This window comes from Arthroderma uncinatum (assembly GCF_011692745.1).
Source record: "Arthroderma uncinatum strain CBS 119779 chromosome Unknown scaffold4, whole genome shotgun sequence".
Taxonomy (NCBI): domain Eukaryota; kingdom Fungi; phylum Ascomycota; class Eurotiomycetes; order Onygenales; family Arthrodermataceae; genus Arthroderma; species Arthroderma uncinatum.
In genome coordinates, this window is record NW_022983866.1 from 2,911,397 (window position 1) to 2,937,246 (window position 25,850).

Consider the following 25,850-nt stretch of genomic DNA (forward strand, 5'->3'; position numbering starts at 1 on the left):
CTGCATGACATTGATGAAAGGTACGCTGACTTGCATCGTCGTTGCTTTTTTGCACGATCTGGAGTACATATACGGGGGGCGAGAGCGTCGGATCCTATAGGCGTCAAGATTTGTCACTCTGCTGCTCTGTATGGACCGATGTTTTCTTCTTCCGGGTTTCTTGCCCGTTTCTGCTTTTTGAAGTCGTTTCCGTTTTCCTTTTTATATACCGGTGGCTTTGTGGCCCGTGCGGCTCCAAAAAAGTACCAACTTCCAACTCAACGCGTAAACAAACAACCGACGACGACGACGACGACGGACTCAAAGCAAAGCAGAGACGAGCGTGAAGGGCGTGAAAAAAAGGGACTAGAGAGGGGAGACTCAAGATCAACGCTTGTTCGTGACAGCTGGAACCCCACGATGGCCCCGGGATGCTTAAAGGGAGAGGAGAAAAAAAAAAGAAAGAAAAAGAAAAAAACGAAGGCCGAAACTAATGGCCATGAACTTGTCCGTTGCTAGTATCAGCTCAACCATAAACGACTAATAATAGAGGAACAAAGCTGGTGGCGGCCCCGCATCCCTGTTCCGCCCCATGCTCTTAGCCAAAAGCCTTCTATATGGCACGGCAGATATCGACAAAGAGGGATGAGCGTGGCAGATGGGCCGAGGAAGACAAGCAACAAGCATGAATTAGCACCTAGCTGAAACCCCTTACCCTCCGGCTAGCCTTGAGCCAGGATATGGCATTATAGCCAGCGATCTCGATCTTGCATGATCTCAATTGTTTAGCCCGTGGCAGGCACACTGTGGACTCTAGATCCCGCTGGTGCTGGGGTTGAAAATGCCAGGCCTTGCCCTGTTGCTAGTGATGACGGAGGATCCGTTCGACGATCAGAGTCTTCGCCGGCGGCCGAACCGTGTTGAGGTTCTCTCCAGCTAGCGCAGCCACGGCAAGCTGCGTAACCAGTGTCAACGCACGCATGACTGGCCGTTGCTTGTTGGCATTAGCTTGATGGGAGGGGGGCTCTGTTGCCATTCACCACCGGCGGGAGCGCGTGCCGTGCTTGCCAGCTCCCGTCGTGTGAATTTTCCATTAAAGCTCCTTGGAGCCCTGGAGCCCTGCAAGATGGACAGAACGGTGGCTCCTTTCTGGAACTGATCCTCCGACCAACATGATCGGACCTTTTTCTTTTTCTTTTTTGTCAACGAAAGGACCGAAAAATTAAGGCTGGTGAGCATGGTTATATTGACTACATTGGATAGCGCAAAATGGGGCATGAGCGTGCGAACTTGAACCCTAGTGATCGAGATGAAGATCTCTCAGCGCGATCATCTCGAAAAGTGCGTGATCCCCCCCCCCGCAAAGGAGTCCTCCGTCTGAGGTCTGAAGTATAACTACTAATGAGGTGCTCCTCCCGTACACATATTTGTATGTACTAGAGTTAAAGCAAGGCCTGAGCACATAATAGTATGTACGGTAGCTATGCACATCCTGCAGATGAGCGTCGCTAATCATGGCTTCTAGAAGCCAGCCTGATGTTCTCTCTCCCTCTGCCTTCAATCCTCGAGTGATTCAGGTTTCATCCAACCAAGTTGATCGTGTGAACCTTGTTCGTTCAAAAGGCTCCCGCGAACTCCGTAATTACGCTACATATATATTATACAACTCACATACTATGGCACAGGAAGGTCAGTAATTTAACGTTGTGTATGGAGACGGAGCTAGGACAAGGATACCGGCGACGTCAGGTACATATACATACATGACTTACTCCGTACTTTACAGACGAATTGCACCAAAGACTAGCGCTGCCAGAGACGACCAGCCAGGAACCAGCAAGCCAGGCCGGGGTTCTGTTGGTACAATGTACTACCGAGTTAATCGGGGGGTTTTTTATGTGGTAATTTTGTCTGTTTCCAGCCATTTATCCGAGCTCCAAAGCTACTTAACTCGACTCTCCTGAGCTATTCCCCACGTTCAGCAGGGATCTCGCCAGCATCGAAATCTCACGGCAGCCTGACACGATATGATCAGCCGCTGAAGCTCGAGAGATATTCCCTCTCTGGATAGGGTGGAGAGGGCTCACCTTGGGAGCCCAAGCCAGGCTCACCATGCTAATAATGCCCCATAGCCTGGTTATACGGAGTACATATACATACATTCCTCCGTGAAGCCTAAATTCTCGTAACTCGAGCCCAGCAAAAAGCTAACTCTACTAGTACCAGTACCAGCCCGACTGTTCCACTCTGCATTCTGTGTTTATGGATTACGGAGTACGGGAGTACATGTTCATCGTCCTAGGGTATCGGTGGCTTTTAAACGACTGATGATGAGGCCTCTCAACGGGCCATGTCGACGACCACCAATGGCATCTGAGATACTCCGTACCTCTGCTTTCACCCCTGCCATTCCCATCCTGCGAATACGCAGCCAGCTGGCCTGGGACAGCAATGAGCTCTTGGGAGGGGGGAAACTGCAAGCCGAGCGGGTTGCGCAAAATCTGCCCGCGTGTCCAGCCTCTTCTGGCTCCTGAGCTCCTGGCTTCTGGCCGCCGGCTGGCTCCATATGACGGAGCAGAATTACGTTCTACGAGCCGTTAGCCTTTCGCCTCGGGAACTCTCCACTGGGGCTCGCAAGACCCACCGGGACGACGAGGAGCACTGAAAGGAAAAACAACTAGTAACCTCTAACCTCGAGGATACGACCAAGCAACACCGCTGCCCCAGCCCAGTTGCTGCCCAGCATGCTGAAATAAAAAAGCAGCGCCTGTGCAACGCTAATAGTTCCCCCGGTTTTGGATTTGACTCAAGCATACAGTCTCCAGCACGTCAAGGGTCCAACGATCCAATAGTGGCTGCGCAGAGCTCGCCTTGCGCTCCACTGGCAGGCCACCATTCTCATCCCTTAACCAAGCTGGCGGAGCGAACGAGCCTGTGACTTGTTTGGTAGGTTGCTTTTATTTTAGTTTACTTTAAATTCTTCTATTTTTCATTTGCACACCGTTTTTATTTTTAATTTTTTCTTTGGTCAACGATGAGAATTAATTTGCTATCTTTATACACTAATCTTGGGTATCCATCCCTCCATGGGATAGTTCCGGTACGCCCGGTCCCATGAAGCTGCCTTTGACCCGCTAGATCATGGCGGAGCTTTTCATTTCCATTTGGGAGGACCATTTTCTTATTCATCATAATGAAGAAAAAGCAAATGGCTAATCGTCCAGAGTTCCTTATGGAAGCGTTGCCCTCTCGTATCCTCAGTTCTGGTGCTCGCCTCATGATTCTCTTTTTCATTTGAATGCTTCGCCCATTTTTCTTTTCCGTGACCTGCAGTTGTTGTTTAATATCGGCTGCTCCTGAAAAATAGATCAATACCCAATCGCTCCTCTATACAGTCGACCTTGTCAGTCGGCCATTCCTTTTGTCGATTATTCCACCAATATTTCCAGCTGTTCTCTCGACCTCGACGTGTGACGACACTGCGCTCGGTAGTTGTATATGCTGCGTGCATAAGTGCTTGACCACCACAACAGGGACGACAACAACAACGTCAACGTCAACTTGAAACCTTACCATATCGAGGCCTGGGGGAAGCAGAAACCTCTCACCCTCATCCATCGTGGCTCTACTCGGTACTCAAAGCCTTTCCCACCTCGGCTTCTCAGGGTCGACATCATCATCGACATTGTCACCCCATCCGGAAAACCGTGACCATTGCCCAGGTGATTTCCTACCCAGCCCTCCCTCCTCCCTCTCTCATTTTCAGCTATTTGAGGGCCGTAGTCCTTTGGAGAGAGGGAAGGACCGTCCATGCCACGGCTTAGGTCAGCTTCCCTTCGGAGGAGATCAAAATCTTATGTCGCAGCGGCCATATGCTTCAAATTCTCCATCCGACGAGACTTCTCAGCCTGTGAGCCAGCTTCTAGCATCCCCCGACCACTCAACCGGTGCGCAAGATGAAGCCGAATCAGCGGACCTTCAGGCTCGACGTAGTGCCCAGATGCCCCAGCCTAGTCGACCGGGATCTGTCAGAGGAGACTTGACCCCTCCAGAGCTTGCGCATTCTGGCAGACCAGCATCCTCCTGTCCGAGTTCATCTTCCCAGCAGCGTTCTCGGTCTCTGGGGATGCAAGCCATCCTCAACCCGTCCACTAATGCGCCGTTAGAACCCAGCTCGCGACACGGTAGCCGGGAGCCACTAGGATCGCCAACCTCAACGGCTACGTCCCCTTCCGCGCATCACCATGGGACACCATCCCCGATCCAGCCTCCAACCCAACCTCCATTACGCTACCACTACGAACGTTCCACACTGTCACCGAAGGTGGGAAGACGGGTTCTGACTCCAAAATCGCCCGCCGTCCGCGCTGCAAGCTTGGGAGGTCGATTTCATCCAGTCCCTGGGACCATAAATGCAACTCAGTCTCCGTTCTTACAGTCCCCTCCTCCGCCGAGATTTTCTGAGAGTGCACCGCGCTTACATATTGACTCTGCTTCTGCAACTGTGCCTAGTAGACTAACACAGCCTCGGCAAACAGTTCATGCTGCTAGCATTTTCTATGACCAGCGGTCCGCTGCAAACCCACAATCCCAAGAAACGAGTCCACGTACTCCCCAGTCATCCTATAGTCCTTACAGCCATGCATCCCCTGCTCCGGTGCCACCAGTCCACCTACAGCAGCAGCATCCTTCTCCTGTGCCCACTTCAGCGTTACCAGGACCTCCACGTAGCGCCATGGCCCAGTCACTTCTGCCCCTTGAAAACCGGGGCCAGTATCGAGGGGAAGGCGGGCTCGCATCAATAGGACCATACATGTCAGCGTCGGAGGCTAGTGTGGGGCTAATCCCCTTTACAATTGACAGAGATTCGGGGTCAATGAAAGCTAAGATAAAACGGGAGAAAAACAGCAGTGCTTCGAAGAGATTTCGGCAAAGGAAGAAGGTTGTGGAAGCGGAACAATCGCAGGCCATTAAAAGACAGGAGGATGAGATCAAGAGCCTCACAGAGGAAAGAGACTTTTATATAAGGGAGCGAAACTTCTTTCGGGATATGTATGCGAGAACCCCTGGTGCACAAATCCCCCCACGACCACAATCACCGCGCTCCTTTCAGCCGCGCGCTACTCCACTTGCTTCGGAGGACGAGGAGGAGCAGGCTTCGTTAGAAGCGGACGACAGAGGAAGGGGAGCGGGGGGCCGGAATGTCCGGCAGAGAACTGGATCTGGGCCGGTGCATTTGCCATATCCTGGCATTCAGACTTCCGGCTCATATGTACCCATGTCAGGGGCTCCATCTGCCCATGCATCTCACTCTCCATCATACCCGCTTCCGTATCCCGCACCATGGCGAGCGTCTCCTGCGCACGGAAACCCACAGTCAGGGGAACTTGCATCTGTCGTGCCATCGCCAACGGCTCTTTCCACCCCGCGAGAAGGCCAACTATCGCAGCTACAGCATCCACAGCAGCAACCACAGCAACACCCACATTCACACCATCATCAGCAACACCAAACGCAACATCAACAGTGATAGCACCACTATGGCTTCAGCTTTAGGACCCCACACGCTATTCCCGACCGGCTAGGAGCTGGCTCTCTACCGGTACCATATATCTATATATACACACCCCTCATACGTTTTATAAAACCGCGATATTAACTAATACTTTCTCAAGAGCATCTAATCCCTTTTCATCCCATTCGGCCCCCTATTGAGCGATTTTAATTTGGTGTTTTTCATATCTTTTCGTTGTCATTTTTAAATACATATGCTTGGGTAGGATCTATGGACAAAAAACACCCCTGAGGAACAGCAGACTTACAATATTACTACGGTAGGAAGAGGGCAACCTCTACTGGAAGGCGTCGAACTGTTGTTTATTTTTTTTTCCATTTTCATTTTCATTTTCTTTTCATTTTCATACTCTGGCCTGGCTCTGCATTTTGAACGTCTTCCCCTGATGAGGATTTCGTCATACTTCCGTTTAATGTCTTTCATTTTGGTTACCCGATCAACCGCGACGAGAAGGGGATGAGGCGGACCATTTCGCCTTATCAAATTGATGTGACTGCCGGTTTGATTGGGACAAAGTCTTGCTGGAACATGAACTTTCTTACTCCTGTACTCTCGCGTTCACTCGTTTTCTCTCTACCTCTCTCTCACTTGCTTGAACTACTTTCTTTCAACCCTCTTTGTATTGATACCCAGGGTGGCACAATGCTTTACTTTTTCTTGTACTCGAATTTTCGCATTTCCAGTTTCGTTTTCTGTCTGTTTCCCTACCTGGGACGAGTTGCTTTGGAATTGCTTTTATTTTCTGGTTCTCGTCCGTCTCTTCTGCCCTGTCCAACGCCGAACCAACAACTGACAAGATGTCACTGGCACCGACCACGCATGAGCTATGCTCACGCGGGGCACGAAAAAAAAAAAAAAAAGAAAACACAAGCCAAAAAAAAAAACGGGCGGCACACTCGGCATTTTCCTTCCAGTTTGACACAGTTTTTTTTCATTGCTTGTCCTGATAGCGTGGGTGGGGAGGGGGCGGTGGTGTTATTTTTCCTGTTTCGTTTGTAACCAATAGCTAACTAAAACTGCCGGGAGTCATTTGTTGCGTCTTACGTCTTACCGCTTGCTGTTGGGTGCGGCAACACTTTTCTTAAGGAAATTGGGTTATTCATCGTCATAATATTGTTTTTTAGGGAGAGATCCTTTTTCTGTTTGCGCTGAACTATGGGGGCGGTTATCGGATGATCCGACCGAACTGGCGGCGGGGGAGGAATAAGGGGGTAGTTAGTAGATACTCCGTACATAAGTCAGGTTTACCAAGTTCCATATTGGAGTGAATTCTTTGTTTCCCTTTCTGTGCTTCCCTAAGCTGGCTCTCTTTGTTGTCTTCGGCTATTCAAAAAGACAGGTGTTTCTCTCCGGGGTCCCGGGTTCAGCTAGCCATGACATACCGGCGCGAGGGGAGTAAAAAAGGGGTGTCTCGGGCACTATCACATCACACACATACTGCATCCGCATCGCTGGGCGTCAGAACCGGCCTTCCGAGATGCAGGCCAAGAGAGTGGACGCGGCGAAAGACGGAGACGTCGACCCTCAAAGGCTCGCTTTGCTGGCCCATGGATCTGGGACACCTGCATATACATCACAGGAGCGCATCACAGGAGCGCATCACAGGAGCATCACAGGAGCATTAGGGGCATCTAGGGGCATATATCTAGCTCTGCATTTGTTTCTTTCTGGTACCTGAAAGTTATGCATCAAGCTGGCCGAAAAGGGAAACCAAGTAAGAAAAAAGAAAAGAAACATAGATATTACATAAGCATATCATGTGACCTTAAGCTATGCATGTTTAAGGTTGCAGATCACTTACATAATATGCGCTTGACACGGCTATTTGTCGGCCCGAATATCTTCTAGCCGCCGTAAACGCGATATAACCCGGCGGCTAAATCCAACTTCCCCCTCCCTCCTCTCGCGCTTCTTTCAGCCTCCTCCTCGCCTTTTCAACTCCTTTCTTCCTCTCTCCCCCCTTTGTTTTCGAAGCCTTCATCTCGTCCACCAGGCTCCCTATTCACGAAGCTGCCTTGCGAAGACTCAATGCAACACTGCCCCTCAGGCCTTCCGATTAGCGGACAGGGTAGTGTGGCCAATCAGACCACGATGTCGGCGGCCGTGCCTCGTCTAGCTGGCTCTTGCGGCGCATACCGACGCAGATCCCGTCGAGCCAGCGCGGCCTTCATCCCGGCGATGTTTCTCTTCCCGGCGGGAACGGACTAGAGAGCGGAAAACTGAGGCCTCGGCATATATATAACGAACATCCACAGGCCGCTCGCTTTATAACTTCCCGTCATTTCCACGGTACCTCAACGGAGTCTCAACGGTCGTTTGTTGGCGTCTTCCGTCTGATACTATCTGCAAAGGGTTGATACGCAAGATGTCATCGTCCATGGCCGTCCTGTTCACTGCGGCATTGACTGCCCAGATGTACGTCAGATACAGAGAGCCCGCTTATTGAATACTCTTCTGCGAGTCCAAATGCTGATCAGATACGTACAGTGCCGTTGCAGCGCCTGCTGAAGTCACCGCCTCCTCGTCCTGCAGTTCTCCAAGCCGGGGATACAGCTGCTTCCCGGAGTACTCTCAGTTCTGGGGCCAATATTCTCCCTACTTCTCCCTGGAGGGCCGCTCACACATCCCTTCCTCGGTCCCCCGCGGCTGCAGGATCACTTTCGCGCAGTCTCTTCAGCGACATGGCGCCAGATACCCTACCAAGAGCAAGAGTGAGAAATACGCCGGCGTGATCGAACGCATCCAAAACGATGCCACGTCTTTCAACGGCGAGTTTGCCTTTTTGGAAGACTATACATACGATCTTGGGTCGGACAACATGACCGCCTTTGGGGATAGCCAACTTTACGATTCAGGCATCAAGTTCTTCCAACGATACCAGTCCCTGGCCAAGAAAGTGAAGCCATTCGTGAGGGCAGCTGGCTCTGACCGTGTTGTTGCTTCGGCCCACAAGTTCGTCGACGGCTTCACCAAGGCCAAGGGTAACAACAAGGGCGGTGCCGCGAAGCTTGACCTCATCATCAGCGAGTCGAACCGTCGGAAAAATCCAATTGCTCCAGAAGGCTGCGCTGCCTTTGACGATGACGATACTGCCAGCCAAATGAGCGACAAATTCCGAAGCACCTTCATCCAATCCATCGTGGACCGCGTCAATGTGAACCTGCCGGGCGCCAATGTCGATGCAGAGGATGTCAAAAGTCTCATGGCAATGTGCCCCTTCGACACCGTTGCCCGCACCCCTGACGCCAGCAAACTATCCCCATTCTGCAAGCTTTTCTCCCACGAAGATTTCCGCCACTACGACTACCTCGAGACTCTGGGTAAGTACTACGGCTACGGCCCCGGAAACTCCTTCGGCCCGGCTCCCGGAATCGGCTATGTCAACGAGCTCATCGCGCGGCTCACCAACTCGCCTGTCCACGACAACACGACCGTCGACCACGAGCTAGATGACAACCCGAAGACCTTCCCGCTCGGTCTCCCACTCTACGCCGATTTCAGCCACGACAACAGCATGACCGTCATCTTCGCTGCCATGGGCCTGTTCAATGCCACCCAAGCCCTCTCCTCGCAACACATCACCAACCCTGCCGACGCGAACGGCTACGCTGCCTCCTGGACTGTCCCATTCGGCGCCAGAGCCTACTTCGAGAAGATGGTCTGCGACTCATCCCCCATAGCCCGCCAGGAGTACGTCCGTGTCCTACTCAACGACCTCGTCTGGCCGCTCCAGGGTTGCCATGTTGACATGTACGGTCGATGCAAACTGGAGGATTTCGTCAAGGGCCTGTCCTTTGCTACCTCGGGTGGTAACTGGGACCAGTGCTAGATTTCCTATCTTCTTTTATCCATAGCAGTATCTCTTCTTTCCTTTACGAGCTTGATGAACCTCGTTATGTTTATTGGTATGACTTTGAGGGTAGAGCTATTAATAGAACAATAAACCGAGCACTGAATGAGCTTTTATATCATTTCTAAGCGTCTATGGATAATCAATATTGGTAGTCTCATGATAGGGACTTTATATTGTATTGGTGGTCATATTGGTCACTCTCATAGAAATGGTCAAATGGTCATAGAAACGGCCATTTCATTGCCTACTCTACTCCGTCCGATCAACCCGGCGTGTTCACCTTTCCTCTGATCGGCCGCCATAATTGAACTGACCTATTTGAAACCGAGTAGCTCTCTGATGTTCTCTATCGAGCTATAACCATATCGTTATGCTGATGTAGATGAGGTCTCTTGCACGTTATGAAGACATATTCTCCCACCGTCATCCACCATTGCATCTACCTATCCATCCTCCATCCTGCTCTCTATATCTACTCTCTTCTATTCTATTCTTCTTTATTAATATATATATTCTGATGACTTCGGTGTGGGGGATGGCGTGATGGCTTACCTCATCGAGGGGTCTCGCAGCTTTTTATATCTTGGACTTCTCCTTCTCGCTTCTCCTCGTATTCTCTCCTCCTCCCCCTCGTCTTCTATCCTCCATCTTGTCTTCATATACGTCTCTATACCCGTCTCTATACCCGTCTCTATACCCGTCTCTATCTCAGCATCCCAAGTAGTAACCCATATCTAGCTACAATGGCTGAACGCAGCGCCCCGTAGGCCACCCCTCCACCCCGCATCTTATCGATTATACTAACAGCAAGCCATCTGCAAGCCTCCGCCTGGGATCTACCGCCCCAGACTTCAACGCCGTCACCACCAAGGGCGAGATCAACTTCCACGAGTTCATCGGCGACAACTATGTCATCCTCTTCTCCCACCCAGTGCGTACTAGCAAGCGTGCCCGACAGGATGAAAGAGAAAACAGCTAACCGAGGCAGGACGACTTCACCCCAACCTGCACCACCGAGCTTGGAGCCTTTGCCAAACTAGAGCCCGAGTTCACTAAGCGCGGCGTCAAGCTTATTGGCCTGGTGGGTTTCTCCCCTTTGAAGCTGCTCTGAACATCGCTAACACGGGGAACAAGTCTGCAAACGGCCTCAAGTCTCACCATGACTGGATCAAGGACATCGACGAGGTCACCGGCTCGCACCTCCAGTTCCCCATCATCGCCGATGCCGACCGCAAGATCTCCTACGCCTACGACATGATCGACTACCAGGACACCACCAACGTCGACGAGAAGGGTGCGTCTCTCTCTCCTCTGTTGCCTGTATGACGCTGACATGTAGAATGCTGTAGGAATGGCCATGACCATCCGTTCTGTCTTCATCATCGACCCCAAGAAGAAGATCCGTCTGATCATGAGCTACCCAGCCACTACCGGCCGCAACACCGCCGAGGTCCTCCGCTGCGTTGACGCCCTGCAGACCACCGACAAGAACGGCGTCAACACCGGCATCAACTGGAACAAGGGCGAGGACGTCATCATCCCCCCATCCGTCACCACCGAGGACGCCCAGAAGAAGTTCGGCGACATCAGGGTCGTCAAGCCGTGAGTCTCCCTGCAACTGATATCCATAGTCTGCATACTAATAGGCCCTAGATACCTCCGCTACACCACCCTCAAGAACTAAGCCTTTATCTTCTGACATGTAATTAATTGAATAACTAAATAAAATAATCATACCAGTAAATAACACCAACTCCCTGTAAGCCCCTTCCAACACCTGCGCCGCTCGTCCGATTGGCCTCTAGTCGTCGTCCTATGTGTGATCGCTGTTCGTCTGTATTGTCGCGTCCTCAGGGGTAGAGTATACCTAAGATGTCCCAAAGAGGCAACTCAGACTGCCAAGCATCCCACTTCTTCAGCTCAACTTCTACAACTTCACCTCTACAACTTCACTACAACGACACTACAACTGTAACTACGACAGCTACAACTATAACTTCGCCTTCGAGTTCATCATCTATGTGATATTGGCTATCGGAGCTGTGTGTCAGCCAGGCCCATCTCCCGGCGCAAACCCACTCGGCGCCGTTTCAGATAACCCTAGGGTTCCTGGTACACCACCGGGTTCGCCCACTTGGTTCGACCAGGCTGCGCTCTTTGTCTTCGTCTTTTTCTCGCTCCTGGGAACTGCATGGATACGTCGACCAGCACACCTTACGCTGTGGAAATCGATTGGTATCGGCACGACCGCTGACTGGGTACTATTGCCTGGGTTGCTGGGAGGTGACTCGACTGAGGTATGTAACCGGTCTGCAAAGGGGGAATATAACATCGCCATCCTTCTCTCTTTGCTCCCTATGGCGTCTGGATGGATATGTTCGCTGACATCATGGCAGGATCCGAGCAGTCGCCGTCCTCGCCGTTGGGCTTGGGACCGGGCTCGAGACCGTTTATCTCCTCGCCCTTGTTCAATGCAAATACGAATGCAACGCCCGACGCAACTGCAAATTCAAATGCACCTTACTCATACTCGCACTCATACTCGCACTCATACTCATACTCACATTCACACTCACATTCGCGCTCGAGCCGCTTCGCATCTGTGAAGAAATACTTTCGAGCTGAGCTGACTAGGACTAGGAGCAGGAGCAAAAGTAAGACGAGGAACGATAGCGGGACAAGGGACGACGATAGCAAATTTAGAGACCCTGAGAATAGGACCTGGGACGACGAGATCAAAATTAGAGGCGAGAACGAGGACAGAAGCGAGAGCAAGGACAGGCATCGTTCGACTATCGCGTCACAGAATCCATCGCAGACTTGGTTCAGCGCAGACTCGTCGCCCGAGGTACGGTCACCATCGATACACTGGCATTCAAGTCTCCCGCCGCCTACACCTCCTTCGCAACGCCAGACAGAACTGTTCCCTCTGCCTCCGCTGCGGCTACGGGGGTCATCGCTTTCACAGCCAGAGAAACGGGCAACCGCCATAGATATACCACCGCCGCGCTCGCCGCTACTGTCACCACCACTCTTATCTCCTACCATCTCGATCGACCCTTCAATACTCTCCCCGACTTATGGACGCTCGCAAGAACAGATACAAATCCCACCGAACAACTCATATCCGTCAACGTCCATTTTCTCCCGATTGAGCGAAACTCTACCTACATCAATGGCTTCGACCAGACGCCCTTCCTCGTCCAGGGGAGGAGACCCAAACTCCCTCACCGGCAGCAGCCTACCCTTACACACGCATTCACAGTCCCAGTCTCAGTCGCAGATAAATCCGCAACCGCAGAATGGAACTACTCCGACATCTGGCCCGACAAACCTCTCCGGCCTAGTATGTAATGTCCACCGCACCACAGGACGTGAGCCGCACGCTCTCGTCGGGGCCACAACTACCATCCTGGGCGACAAGCTCTATGTCTTTGGCGGCCGACTGCTCTCTAGGGCCCGACCCGAGCTTACCTCCGACCTATACGAACTAGACCTGATCAAACGGCACTGGACAAAGATCCATCCCACAGGCGATGTGCCTCCACCGCGCTATTTCCATAGCATGTGTCCTCTGGGCGACACCAAGCTCGTCTGCTACGGCGGCATGTCCCCACGCTCAGCGGTAGCTGGCCATCCGCCCACAAATGTTAGTTCTTCCCAACAAGCTCACTCAGGTGGACAGGATGCCCAGCCCGAGGTTGTGGTCATGTCCGACGTACACATCTACGACGTTATTACGAGATCTTGGACGCATATAAACACTGCAAATACTCCGCAAGGTAGATATGCGCATTGCGCAACTATCCTTCCGTCTTCGGCGCCATTCGTCTCTGCCAACGCTCCCATGACAGCTATCCATAATAACCCGTCATCTTCCAACTCGAACCCCCACCAGGGCTCCATTGGTGTCGAGATAGACGGCTACGGGGGTGCGGAGATGGTCGTCGTCGGCGGCCAGGATAGCTCAAACCACTACATAGAGCAAATCAGTGTGTTCAACTTGCGTAGCCTGAAATGGACAGCCACCAGTCCGCTAGGTCGAAGTTGCGGTGCATACCGTTCTGTTGTTGTGCCGCTGACGGGAATGTCAGTTAGTGACCTTGGAGCTGAACGGGCCGAGAAAGAGCTCGGAAATGTTGCGAACAACCTTGATGAGGGAGGGACACCAGGCTCCTCAATGCTGATATACTCCAACTACAACTTTCTAGACGTGAAGCTAGAGCTCCAGGCGCGTCTGCCCGATGGAAAGCTCGTCGAGAAAGCGATGGACACCTCTGTATCTCCGCCTGGCCTTCGCTTCCCCAACGGAGGCGTGATCAATGGCCATTTCGTCGTGAGTGGTACTTATCTCACCGCTTCCAAGCAGGAATATGCTCTGTGGGCATTGGATCTAAAGACTATGACCTGGGGCCGGATTGACGCTGGCGGTTCCATCTTCTCATGCGGTAGCTGGAATCGTGGTGTCATCTGGAATAGGAGAAGCACCTTTGTTATCCTAGGACACAGGAAGAGAAACTTGGTCGAGGATTACAATCATCGTCGCATCAACTTTTCACATATATGTATGGTTGAGTTGGAGGCTTTTGGACTCTACGAGAATCCAAGGAGAGCCGCCCCGACTTCTGGATACGTTTCTGTTAGTGCGCCTGCTCTGCCGCCCTCGCTGCAGCCAAAATTCTCGCAACAGTGTTCTGGCGGAAGGCCGTATTCCACGGCGGCAGAAAAACTGGGCCTGATGGCACAAGCATTCACTGAATTAGCAGATATGGATCTCCTTACGATCGGTGGTGAACGTATACCCGTTAGCTCGCATATCCTGTCTCGTCGATGGGGGCCTTATTTCGTCCAGCTCCTGTGTGAAGCTACCGCCGTCGCTGGCGATAGCATAAACGACGCAGCAACTCTTCGCCAGCCAAACACTGCGTTAAACAGTCGGAACTCTACTATTACAATAACACCTTCGTTAAGCACTGCCAGCCAGTACTCTACCGCAACAACATTGGTGAATACCATGTCTAACAACTCGTCTTTGGGTGGCGCTGTGAACAACACCAACAACCAAAAGGACCATACCGGACAGCCACCAGGATCTTCCTCGTCCGCCGCCTCATCCTGTCTATCACGCGCATCGAACCTCGATATCCCTTCCGCCCACAGTCTCCCACCCGCTGTGCGGCCTCGAACTCTTTATCTACCACATACATACCTCACCATACAGCTCTTAGTCCACTACCTCTATACCTCCTCCTTACCTCCCGTTGGCTCTGCCCTCTGCACACCGCAGATACTATGCTCCCTCCTCCAGCTGGCTCGCCCTTACCAAGTAGACGGCCTTCTAGAAGCGACCGTCGAACGCCTCCATCAAGTCCTCGATGGCCGTAATGCTGCTGCCGTCTTTAATGCAGCCGCCATGGCAGCTGGCGGAGGTCGTGGTACTAGCATCTCCAATGCACCCAATCGAACTCTAGGTGTCCTCAATGATGGTCATGGCCATTCCCGTTCCTATTCACGCTCCCATTCCCGCTCTCAGTCGAATGCAGCAGACTACCGTCGGCCGAGCAATGCAACAGACGGTATCACCTCCTTCAACTCCTCAGACGCCGAGTCCATCGACAGACCCAATACCGCTAGCAGCACTGCCTCTGCTTCCAGTGGAACAGCCGGCCGTTCCTCCAGTGCCCAACGGCCTGCTAATCTCCGCATTAATACCAACTTTGGTAACGGAAGAAACCGTTCCGAGTCCACCGATAGCGCCAGCATACCTAATTCCGCGTCCACTAATAACAGTAACGGTGGGATGGGTTATCCTGATTATGAGCTGGCGCAGCATGCCCAACGCGGCCGAAGTAGGAGTGGCCGCGAGATCTGGACAGCCGATATCAGTAGTGTTGTCGGTCTGCAGAAGCGTGGGCTTAGAGGGTTGATGGAAGGGCGACGCATGAGGGAGAGAGGCGCCAGTAGCGCCGATGCCCAGGATAATAATGGCTCTGGAGTTATTCCCGTCAAGATGGGGCTGGGAATTTCGTGATCCTCTTCGAGTCTATCTTTGGTGCTTGATAACGTGCACTTTGATTATAGATTCTTCAACGAATCTATTCGCCATATAGTCTTTTATTTTCTTGTCTGTTTTCCTTATCATATTTATATTTCCCTTTTATATCTTACAGTCTAGGAGTAAAGGGGAAAACAAAACATCCATTCGCATGGAGCAGACCGCGCACTTGACTTTGACGTTGGCCATGATTGTATTGTTCTGGCGTTTTTGAGGGTTTGATTTGCCATGGAATATCTATTTCCATGTGTTTGCAATTTCCTGGTTTACTTTAGATTTTCACTGGTTTTTTTCATATGCTTGCTGGATTACTCATGAGATATGTACGGTTTATTCCTACTTTTAACTGTTAATATTATTTTCTCTCGTACTGCCTCTACTCTTATCTATCAGTTTACTGCCTGGGAAATACAAAGGAATCCTCTATAATCTCATCGTTATACTGTCGAGCTCACACTTACGGCTACATTCTATGGAAGGGGATGCATTGTAAGGACCCGTAAGTCTAAGGGTAAGCTACGAAACTGATAATTGATATTCAAGCCACTTGGCGAATCGAACGGTAGGCAAATCGACTACACGCCAGAACATATGCGCAGCCCATATCGACACAAGTAAACACACAACATACCCGAGTAGCAGGCCAAGACAGAACTGAAAATCACTCTTTCTGCCCATCCACTGCCATATGCACGACATGATCGAGTAACCGAGAGAATGCAGGATAGGACCATGCACGACATATAGGGAGAAAGAGATATGGCCTAGATACTGGGCTAGATGGTTGAGGAAAGGCCGCTGGAGTGTGTGACAGCGGCTTATGCAGAAGACAAGAATGATTGCGCCTATGGACTGGAGAAAGCGGTGCTTTTCAGCGTATGATTTGGGTGTAAAGGTGGAGAGGAAGCGGAAACCCGGGGTATATTCCTGGAATCGGTTGGGACAGGAGGCGATGTAGAGCCCGAGCGAGAAGGCGAGGATGTACATGACTCTAAGGGACAACGGTTGGTGGCATGGGGGTATCTTTTCGACGCTATATTCTGTGCTGTTAGCTTGCGTTGGGAGGAGTGTAGCATGGCCGTGACTGAGTGTAGCCCCGTTGTAGGTGATGTCGAGCTCAGCCATCATCATGCCGGACAAGAAGAGAGCCACGTCCCAGCGGCCCCATCGGATGCAATAGAAGGTCAGAAATGAGACGGATGCCAAACGACACCAGATCCGAAGCAGAGAGGTGCTTAGAAGGACGATGAAAAGAAAGAGGGAGCAGCGAAACTCCACGGGAATTGTCCACAAGTGCGGGTTATAGGCGTTATAATACAGATTCCAGTTCCACGGATCTACGAGATGAACGGCGGCAAGATACGCATCCCATATCTGCTCTTTGCAAGTGAGGAAAATGGGGGGGTGTTCCTCGTCGGTGCCTGTGATCGTCCGTCCCTCCTGGCGGACCCATTCGGAGTAATCGTAGACACCCAGACGGACGGCCAAGGTAATGAAGAGAATGGAGACGATTGCGGGTATAAAGAGTCGAAAGGCTCGACGAAAGGTAGAGGAAGCAAGAGAGCGGAAGGCCTGCTCCCATGAACGGGTTCGCAGCAGCTTCAAGCTCTTGTACGAGAGCACGTATCCGGACAGCACGAAAAAGACAGCCACCATGGCATGGCCTGATATCAACAGATGGACGACGGGCAGCTGGAGGACGTTCCGGTTCCTGTGCGCGAATCCCCAGCCTACCATCGACTTGTTGGTGTATGTGAAGAGAAAGTGGAAGTTGAAGACGAGAAGACAGGCCCATCCTCTGAGGCCGTCGAGAGCAGCAGACGCACCCTCTCGCGGGGAGACAGGCCCGTTGGCAGACATGATTCATGCAGGCCAAGCCAACCCGCGTAGGAAGCAACCTGGTTTGTTCGTGGCTGATATCCAGGGGATGGTCCAGGGGAGGTCCAAGGGGATGTCCAGGCAGGATCAAGCGACGGACGAACACGAAGCCGAAGCAGTATGTCCAGGTATAAAATAGACGACCCAGACGCATCACCAAACGTCATCTGCAGTATATTATTGCATACTGCTCCGTATACTCCGTACTATCCTCAGTCTGAGCCTGGTGATAAAGAGCCGGTCTTGATGTGAATGTCTTAGTCTGCGGGCCGTATCCTTCTGGAGATCCCTGCGGCAACAAAGAGAGACTGACGTGTTTCCTGCGAGCCCAGGAGATATTCTCAAAGAACAGACGGCCTCCTAGTTTCTCCTGTCTTCCCGTCTTCCTGTCTTCTTTCCTGGCTCCCCTGAATCGAGCAACCCAGGGCGACGGACGAGGTCTCGAGGCTGTGCAAGATACGAGACCGGACGTGAAGCTCGATGACTGGACTGCCTTGACTCGGATGCTGAGGTCTTAATAGACTGCTAATAAACAGTTAATAAACAGTAATAGAGAGAGTAATAGATAGTAGAGCTGGTAAGTTGCACGGCGTATAAAGGGCTTCATATAGCCCAAACGTCATAACCTTCTCTCTATTCTTTTCATCTTTTCACTTATTCTCTTATTCTCTTCTCCTCGTCTCGTCTCGTTATTCTCCTTCATCTGGTCTCGTCTTCTCCTCGATGTTGTCTTGTTGTGTGGATGAACCGGAAAAAGTAAAGTCTCCCGATGTCTTCTAGAAGTCGAACTTCTGCGATATTCAATATCTACACTCGACCGCGCGCGCACCCAGGACCACGACATGACGCTTCCTCGCACCTGAACCCACGGCCTCTCGATATCCAGACGCGATGGACCTGAAGACCATCATCAACTCCGACACAGCCGTGGGCGCCGCGCGGAGCTCGAGCTCGCAGCCCGCAAACCTCCAGCATCACCACCAGCAGCAGCATCACCACCAGCACCACCAGCAACACCAGCGGCCTCCCAGCCAGCCGCTCTCTATACACCAGGGACCAGACGGCGACTCGCCTCTACGCAGCAGCGGCTTCCGCGACGACGGAGCCCAGCACCCTGAATATGGCGGAGGAGGAGGATCAGGACGCCCGTCGCAACCGCATCCGCTGCAGCCTCCTCTACAGTCTCCCAAGCGCATCCCGTCGTATATCAGCACGCCGGCCCAGTCGCCGTACCAGCAGGCACCGCTGGCATCGATTCTGACGGGCAGAGAGGCCCTCGGGGAGCGCGCAAACAGCGTCCTGGCCGGCCAGCGAGACCCCTTCCCAGCCCCAACCTCGCTGCCTCCGCCGGCTGCAGTCTCTCTCTCCTCGCCCTTTACGCCGCAGCCGACGAGCGCCGGCACGCAGCATTCGTACTTCTCGCAGCCGCGCTCGCTGTCCATCCATTCGGCCGCCTCGCCGTCCTCGGTGCGCAGCCTGTCCTATCCCTCTGGCCGCGAGCCTCCAGGCCAGGCACCACCATATTCGCCCGGCCAGCATCAACTACAGCTACAGCAGCAGCAGCAACAGCAACAACAGCAGCAACAGCAACAACTTCAGCAGCAGCAGCAGAGGTCGCAGCCTGGGACTCCTCTGGCTCCTCCATCGAGCTCCTACCGTCGACCTTCGCCTCATCCGGTCCGCCCTCCGTCTTCGGGACATGAGGCTCCCCTGTCAGCTCGCCTCGGGAGCCCTTGGGGAAGCCAGGATGCCTCTGCAGGCGGACAGAGAGACGGAGTGTCTCCAACGGTGCATACTCCCCTTTCACGGCATAATTCAGTAGCTACAGAGTCCTATCCGCGGCAATATTCCATGGAACGGGAAAAGGAACAGCATCTAGACAGTGTCAGCCCAAAGACAATTGTCTCCCAGCAGGGAGCGAGCCAGTATGGTGAGAGCAGTAACAGCAGCAGCAACAATGCCATCAATTTGCCTAACCACCCCGTGCAAACTCCGCATAAAGATACTGAAATGAGCCAGCAAACAAACTACTCTGCTATGGAAAGTTCACATCTCACTCATGGTACAGGTCGTACAGCTCAGGCTTTGTATCCTCCATCCACTCCTCAGGCAGCTTCACATCCTTCGGCTTCTCTCAGCCATATCATCACAACCACCGGCTCGCCCACAAGCCACCGCGCGGTCAAGGAAATATCTCCTACGCACCAACACACTCCCTCGAAACCTTACAATAACATCAACAGCAGCAACAGCAACAACAACAGCCTGTCTGCTGCCTCCTCGTCTTCAGACCGTGCGCCCATGTGCCCTCCTCGGAAGAAACGCAAGAGATACACTCAACCGCCTATATTTGCCTGCAAGGCCCCGAGAACCACCGGCAGTCCTCCCCCAATACCGCCCAAGTCCAGCCAATTTCAGTCCCAATCTCAGTCTCAGTCTCAGCCTCCGCCTCCGTTTTTCCCGGGAAAACGTCCGTTGCCGAAGCACGAGAATGCTGACAGCTATATCACGCCAGATTCCAGCAGCACCTCACTTCCTCCGCGACCGTCCCAGCCGATGAAGGAGGACGAGACGGCCGTCAATGGCAATGCTGTCAAAGAACCGGCCGCAGACAGCCCTCTTGGACCCTGGGAGCCGTCGGTAACGAACGTCATACCGTTTGAAGAGGTTACCAAGATGATATGTGACTTTTTGTTTCAGCAAGTCGTTATGCGGAAGGACATCGGAGCCGGTCCTGCTGGAGGTGTAGCTGTTGGGTCCGGCGCCATTCTCGAGGTCGAGGCCAAACTTGGCCGGCTGGTCGATAAAAATCGAGGCGAGAGGCTTCGTCTTCCCGTCCTCACCGAATGCGTGATCAGCAAGGATGACCCGAATCTCAGGCTGGCCTTTGAAAGCTCCATGTCACAGGTAATCAATATCCCATAAGCACTTCATCGATTGTTGTATTCTTTTTTTTTCTAACCCAATTCCAACTGAATATAGGCCCAACACCGCGCAATGAACAATTTTCTCAACGAGACGGTCAAAACATCTATATCCCAAGGATCAGCACGCATCCCGCTCGCATACGCACACAAGCGTGAACGCGATACATTTTACGAAATCTCTGCCGCAGACCTACCGCCCATCGTCCAACATCATCTACACCCACGGCACAAGCCCAAAGTGCGCGTAACCACCGACGTCCGCACCGGAGCCGTGCTGGCTCGCATAGTCAAATGCCGTATCGCCGACCTCGATGTGTACAGTCCTCGCACTTGTCTCGACTGGCGTATTAGCGTTAACCTGGAAATGAACTACGAAGGAGACTCTAGCAAGCTCCAACAAGCGAATGACTGGAAACGAGGCGGAGATCGGAATAAAGACCGTATGAGTTATAGACATCTTGCATACCAGATTGATCTAACTCAGGTCGGAACATCTGACGTACGTCCTGCCTGCCCTGCCCTGATGGGTGATAAACAACTAACAAACCTTCTACAGAGCGCTCCATCGGACTTTGAGCATGAACTTGAAATCGAGATATCCTCCGCCGAGATCAGACGGCAGGGCGACCTTGCTCTATCCGGCGATATGAGCAACCGGTACGAAGAGCTGATCAAGGGCTTCGTGGATAATATTCGAGTTCTAGCGCGAGCTGTGCCGGGCTAAGTAGACGATGCCAGACATACAGTCAGTCGAAAGGGAAAAAAGGAAAAAAAAACGAGAGGGTGGCCTCTTTGAGCTCGTTCAAATTATTAATTCTCCCCATTGTTTTTTTTATGACATTATTAATTTGATACCATGCAGGTTTGCATTCATTAGCTTTGTATTATTTCCTACCTTTGGTGCTTTCTCTGCCATTCTGGGGCAAGGCCTTTGCGAAAAACTGTTTATATCCCCTAGTTACTTTTATAGAAGACATTTTTGACACGAAAATCTATAGCATTTACGTATGTTGCGTAGACCTTCATAATCGTATATTCATTCGACTCGTAGGATCAAAAACTATATATATCACGCTGCCCCTCTCCATTAATGTTTATTTAGATTGGGCATTTATGAGCCAGGGGTTGCTTTTTCTCTCATCTCTCTTCTTCGGATCCACCGCACACAGGGAAAAAGCAAGGAAAGAGAGAAAGAAAGAGAAAAGAGGAGGAAGAGATGTGACTATGTTGGTAGGAGTAGCCAGCCATATGCGCCTAAGAAAGATCGTAGCGTAGGGCAATGGAGGGAGGTAAAGCCCAAGCCAACATGAAAAACAAAGTGCGAGATGTAGCAGTAGTTAGACATAAAAGTAACCCCTTGCGTTTTTTTCGTTTCCACAGTTCCAAGGGGAATGAATCGGACATCGAGGTAAGATGGCATTGAGATAGATGAAATGACCAAAAGCAAATTTAAATCACCAAATAGCCAATGGCACATGACTGGAAGGGGGAAACTATGCCAGCCGATGGATGGATGCATGGTTGGGAATGCAATAACTCTTGGGATAGGGTTAAATAGAAACTCCCCATAGACCTCTTCCGCCGCATACCCCGAGCCAATCCCTCCCTGGTCCAGTGGCCGGGATATGAGGTGCCCAACTGATATTCGACACCTCGTAATCACAGCGCCATGCAGCAGCAGGCCCTCGTTCAAGCGTCGACGGACCACTACTGGTGCCACCGCTATTCCCACCTGCGTGAAGCGGCTGTGGCTGCTGCGGAGGGATTGGCAACGCAGCTGCGTTATTTTGGTTGATGAGATCCCAGATTAGAACCAGCGAGTCGTCCGCACCAGTGGCTATGGTCCCGCGACGAGATGGAGACCACTCCATGCAGTTGATCGAGGCGGCATGGCCTTTTAGTTCCAGTAGTGCTTGACCGGGTTGTCGGACGTCGAGGACACGGATAATATTGGAGTCCTGGGCAAATGTTGCCAGTAGATGGGCGTCATGTGGCGATGCTGTGTGGGAAATCATTAGATTATCTGGAATTGTCGTGGCGGAATACTTATAAAAACATACCTGCAATACGTTGTAGAGGTGGAGGCCATACGGTGGAATGGCCGGGTGAGAGGTCTCCTGGACTCCCTAGAAAATGAATTATTAGCAATTTGGTACCTATGGGTGTAGGGTAAAAAACGTACCCTTTTCATGTTTTTCCGATGGCTCATAGATAATGGTACTATGTTCCAAACTTCTCAAATCAAACATTCTCACACTTCCGTCTGCACCGCAGCTAACAAAGACATCCACGCTGTTTGCACAAAACCGCACATCATACACCTCTTTATCATGGGCGATGAGTTGCGTCTTTGCAGTCAGGGTGGGTATATCCCATATGGTACACGTAGTATCGATACTCGAGGTGATGATCAAGCTCGGGGAGACGGCATTCCAGTCTAGCGATGTTATAGGAGCTGTGTGTTCGGGGGTCTTGGAATTAGAAAGGAGGGCAAGGGGCGAGAGCTTTTGTAGTGGTGGCGGGCTCCTGTTACTGGTGCTCATTCGGTTGATGGAATTGTTACCGTAGTATTGGCTCTGATTGGGATTTGAGGGCAACGACCAAAGACGGAGATGGTCGCCAGAGGTGGCTAGAAGGTCTGTCGACTGTTTCTGGGACGATGGAGGTTCCCATAGGATACGAGTAACTGGGTATGAGTGGGTTGCTTCCGCGGTCTTTACGAACTCCAAACCGGGGTCGTTATCCGGGTCGTTGTAGTCTCGCTCGGCGGTTTGCGCATGGAGAATTTGGATCTAGACGTTAAACCGAACCATCAGTATCAGAGTTATCAGTTATGGCCGTTACGGGACTATACATAATTGTGGGTGTCTTCGAGGTAGCTCCCGAGGGCAATCTTCCCCGCAGAATTGGTATTTGGCGCAGCAGGCCATTTGCACCAATCCAGCGCGTACAGCCCCCAAGGAGCGAGATAGTTGCTATTTTTTGGCGTCTGCATATCCCCGTTGTTCATGGCCGACGAGGAGGCCGAGTCGTCTACCCTGGCCAGATCCATATGCGGGCGTATGTCTGCCAGCCCAAGCGGTGAATACGGCGTGGTCGACTGTCCGGCGGACGGCGGAGACATCATATTGCTGGGTTGGTGGTATCGTTGCTGGTCGATTCCGGGGCTGGAGGGGTACGACTGCAGCTGGTTGAGGGACGACTGTTTCGACGGTGTCATCGGCACCGCTAGCTGCGAGGGCACCCCGGAGGAAGAGTTGAGCGTAGAAGACGGTCCCTGGCGGCTAGCAGGACCAGGCTGTAGGGCGCCCGGTAGAGCATTATTTCCAGCGTTGCTGTTGGGGAACTGCTGGTGCTGCTGCTGCTGCTGGGAGCCCGATTGCTGCTGGATGCTCAGCAACGAGGGCAAGTTGGGATTATGCTGATCCTGTCGCGGTTCGTTCTGCGGTATCGAGGCGTTTCCTGAGGGCATATGCAGCTCCTCTGGCTGCCGTGGAAACGTAGGCGCTCTGCGGGGGCCGTCGAATGGTATACTAGGCTCGGCCATGGCTGGGATGGGTTGGGCACGAATACCGAGTGTCTCCGGCCCCTAGATCTGGCGTCTTCGTCCTCGTCTTCGTCCTCGTCTTCGTCCTCGTCCTTGTCTTCTGTTCAGACGCTGGCCAGCACGTACGGCGCGGATTCGTTGTTCGGCTGCGAGGATGCGGGCATTGGAGTCGCCGCGGGAGCTGAGATGAGAGGGACGGCGGGCAACGGAGGGCGTCTCGAGATGCAGACGGGTCAGCGCATGAACCCTGGCTGTGTAGACGCTCCGACGCCTGCTGCAGACGTATATCAAGTCGTGTTGCCAGCTGGAAGTCGGTCGTCTTGCCGGCTGTCTCGGTCTGTTTCTTCCATCTCGTCGTTTTGCCCGCTTTGGGCTTACGCTGACTAAGATATCTACAGACGAGAAGAGAAGAGACAGAAGACAAGAAGAGACAAGACAAGAATAAGACAAGAGAGAGAAGATGGCATCACTTCACCATGAAGCTCTGCTGCTGCTCACAAATACCCCGGCCTCGTTCTCAGCGCTGAAGACGGTCCACGGCTCTACGCTGAAGACGGTGGTGTCAGAGCTGGCGGCTGCTATAAAAGACGGGACTGCAGAAGATGGACATGATATAAAAGACGGACAGTCGGCAGTGGCAGTGCTGGACGTTGCGGTCGTCGTTCGAGGTCTGAATCCTGCTGGAGAGAAACCGTTTGCCCGGCTGCAGCAGTTCCTGGCGAGTTTCTACAAGCTGCTCGGCGCCGTCAGCGTCTCTGTCTCTGCTGAGCTGGATGGACCTGGCGGCATCGATGCGAGAGTCTTCTTTCTAGACGTCGAGTCTCAGATACCACATCCCTATGGTCCGATCATCGACGTGAAGAGCTTCCTGGCCTCGAACCGATCCTGGGATACTGTATACGCCTCGGCGGATGGGAGTGCGAGCAGGCTTGCCGCCATGCTCAACGGCAGCATGGCTACTGATATTCGCAAACTGCCAGGACCAGGAGGAGACGAACAGCCGGAAGGTCTGCTCTTGGATTATGATGCATCACAGCTGGCTGTTCCGCACTATTCTGTGGCCGTTGGCGGGACGTTTGACCACCTACACGCCGGGCACAAGCTACTTCTTACTGCAACAGTACTCGCCTTGGATACGTGCTCGCCTCAGCCTGCCCGGAGCTGCGGAAGAGTTGTCACGATTGGTATAACCGGCGACGAGCTGCTGGTGAACAAGAAATATGCAGAATTCTTGGAGTCCTGGGAAGAACGGTGGAAGGGTGTCTGGACGTTCCTTCAGTCGACCATGAATTTCTCCGCTGCCAGAGAAGCTGACATCAAGCGCGAGTTCGAGCCTGGCCCCAATGGAAGACGGGTCATCGTCTCGCTTTACCCGGATCTAGAACTCAGGTTCGTCCAGATTGCCGACCCCTTTGGCCCTACTATTACCGACAAGGATATTACGGCCTTGGTCGTGTCCAAGGAAACACGATCTGGCGGGAAAGCTGTCAACGACGAGAGAGAGAAGAAGGGATGGTCGAAGCTTGACGTCTTCGAGGTCGATGTCCTAGATGCTGGCGATGGTACGTCTGTGTCGGAAGATAGCTTCGAGTCCAAGATATCCAGCACTGAGATCAGGCGCCGGCGTATGAACCTAGCTAAAGGCAGTCTCTAAAGGTATACAGCTACTCCGTCACATCAGCTAATACTACTTCTGATTTTTTTTTTTTCTTCTTCTTCTTTTCCTTCTCGAAGAGCAATTGGACGGCTCCTGATAACAGCGCATACTCCCTGTACATACCATACCATACCTACTTGCCATGATCATGCACCTGGGAAAGTAAATCCTCGCCTCCTTTCTTACCCCCTTGTTTTCTCGCGGAACTTCCCTTGCATAGTCAAACCACCCCTCCTCCCCAGCCGAAGACGTAACCCATCCATCCAAACCAAAGGCTACATTAACTACTGGCCCACGTATACCAGGAGTTATTATTATCATGATATTGCCAGCATGTCCTTTACATACACCACCCTCCAAGGTTACCATGCAGGGGGCC

The 25,850-nt window shown here is 52.3% G+C and overlaps 7 protein-coding genes across 7 annotated transcripts; 5 read left to right on the plus strand and 2 right to left on the minus strand.

Annotated features, from left to right (window-relative positions):
- Positions 1-3,835: 3,835 nt before the first annotated feature.
- On the plus strand, positions 3,836-5,509 carry GIQ15_06235 (uncharacterized protein; the record flags this gene model as incomplete). The annotated part of the gene is made up of 1 exon (XM_033553652.1): positions 3,836-5,509. The coding sequence occupies one exon, from the start codon at positions 3,836-3,838 to the stop codon at positions 5,507-5,509; it is 1,674 nt and encodes a 557-aa protein (XP_033404796.1).
- A 2,410-nt stretch (positions 5,510-7,919) lies between these two features.
- On the plus strand, positions 7,920-9,383 carry GIQ15_06236 (phytase; the record flags this gene model as incomplete). Its single annotated transcript, XM_033553653.1, has 2 exons — positions 7,920-7,969; positions 8,042-9,383. 2 exons carry the CDS (start codon positions 7,920-7,922, stop codon positions 9,381-9,383), a joined length of 1,392 nt encoding a protein of 463 aa, XP_033404797.1.
- A 767-nt stretch (positions 9,384-10,150) lies between these two features.
- GIQ15_06237 (uncharacterized protein) lies at positions 10,151-15,438 on the plus strand (the record flags this gene model as incomplete). Its single annotated transcript, XM_033553654.1, has 7 exons — positions 10,151-10,170; positions 10,215-10,338; positions 10,396-10,488; positions 10,542-10,701; positions 10,757-11,009; positions 11,392-11,704; positions 11,815-15,438. The coding sequence occupies 7 exons, from the start codon at positions 10,151-10,153 to the stop codon at positions 15,436-15,438; spliced, it is 4,587 nt and encodes a 1,528-aa protein (XP_033404798.1).
- A 540-nt stretch (positions 15,439-15,978) lies between these two features.
- Positions 15,979-17,322, minus strand: GIQ15_06238 (uncharacterized protein; the record flags this gene model as incomplete). The annotated part of the gene is made up of 1 exon (XM_033553655.1): positions 15,979-17,322. One exon carries the CDS (start codon positions 17,320-17,322, stop codon positions 15,979-15,981), a length of 1,344 nt encoding a protein of 447 aa, XP_033404799.1.
- A 909-nt stretch (positions 17,323-18,231) lies between these two features.
- Positions 18,232-20,991, plus strand: GIQ15_06239 (mRNA-capping enzyme subunit beta; the record flags this gene model as incomplete). The annotated part of the gene is made up of 4 exons (XM_033553656.1): positions 18,232-18,807; positions 19,252-20,247; positions 20,323-20,766; positions 20,824-20,991. The coding sequence occupies 4 exons, from the start codon at positions 18,232-18,234 to the stop codon at positions 20,989-20,991; spliced, it is 2,184 nt and encodes a 727-aa protein (XP_033404800.1).
- Positions 20,992-21,760: 769 nt separating this feature from the next.
- Positions 21,761-23,814, minus strand: GIQ15_06240 (WD repeat protein; the record flags this gene model as incomplete). Its single annotated transcript, XM_033553657.1, has 5 exons — positions 21,761-21,805; positions 21,857-22,266; positions 22,328-22,393; positions 22,450-23,059; positions 23,122-23,814. 5 exons carry the CDS (start codon positions 23,812-23,814, stop codon positions 21,761-21,763), a joined length of 1,824 nt encoding a protein of 607 aa, XP_033404801.1.
- Positions 23,815-24,274: 460 nt separating this feature from the next.
- On the plus strand, positions 24,275-25,468 carry GIQ15_06241 (pantetheine-phosphate adenylyltransferase family protein; the record flags this gene model as incomplete). Its single annotated transcript, XM_033553658.1, has 1 exon — positions 24,275-25,468. One exon carries the CDS (start codon positions 24,275-24,277, stop codon positions 25,466-25,468), a length of 1,194 nt encoding a protein of 397 aa, XP_033404802.1.
- Between the last annotated feature and the right edge of the window lie 382 nt (positions 25,469-25,850).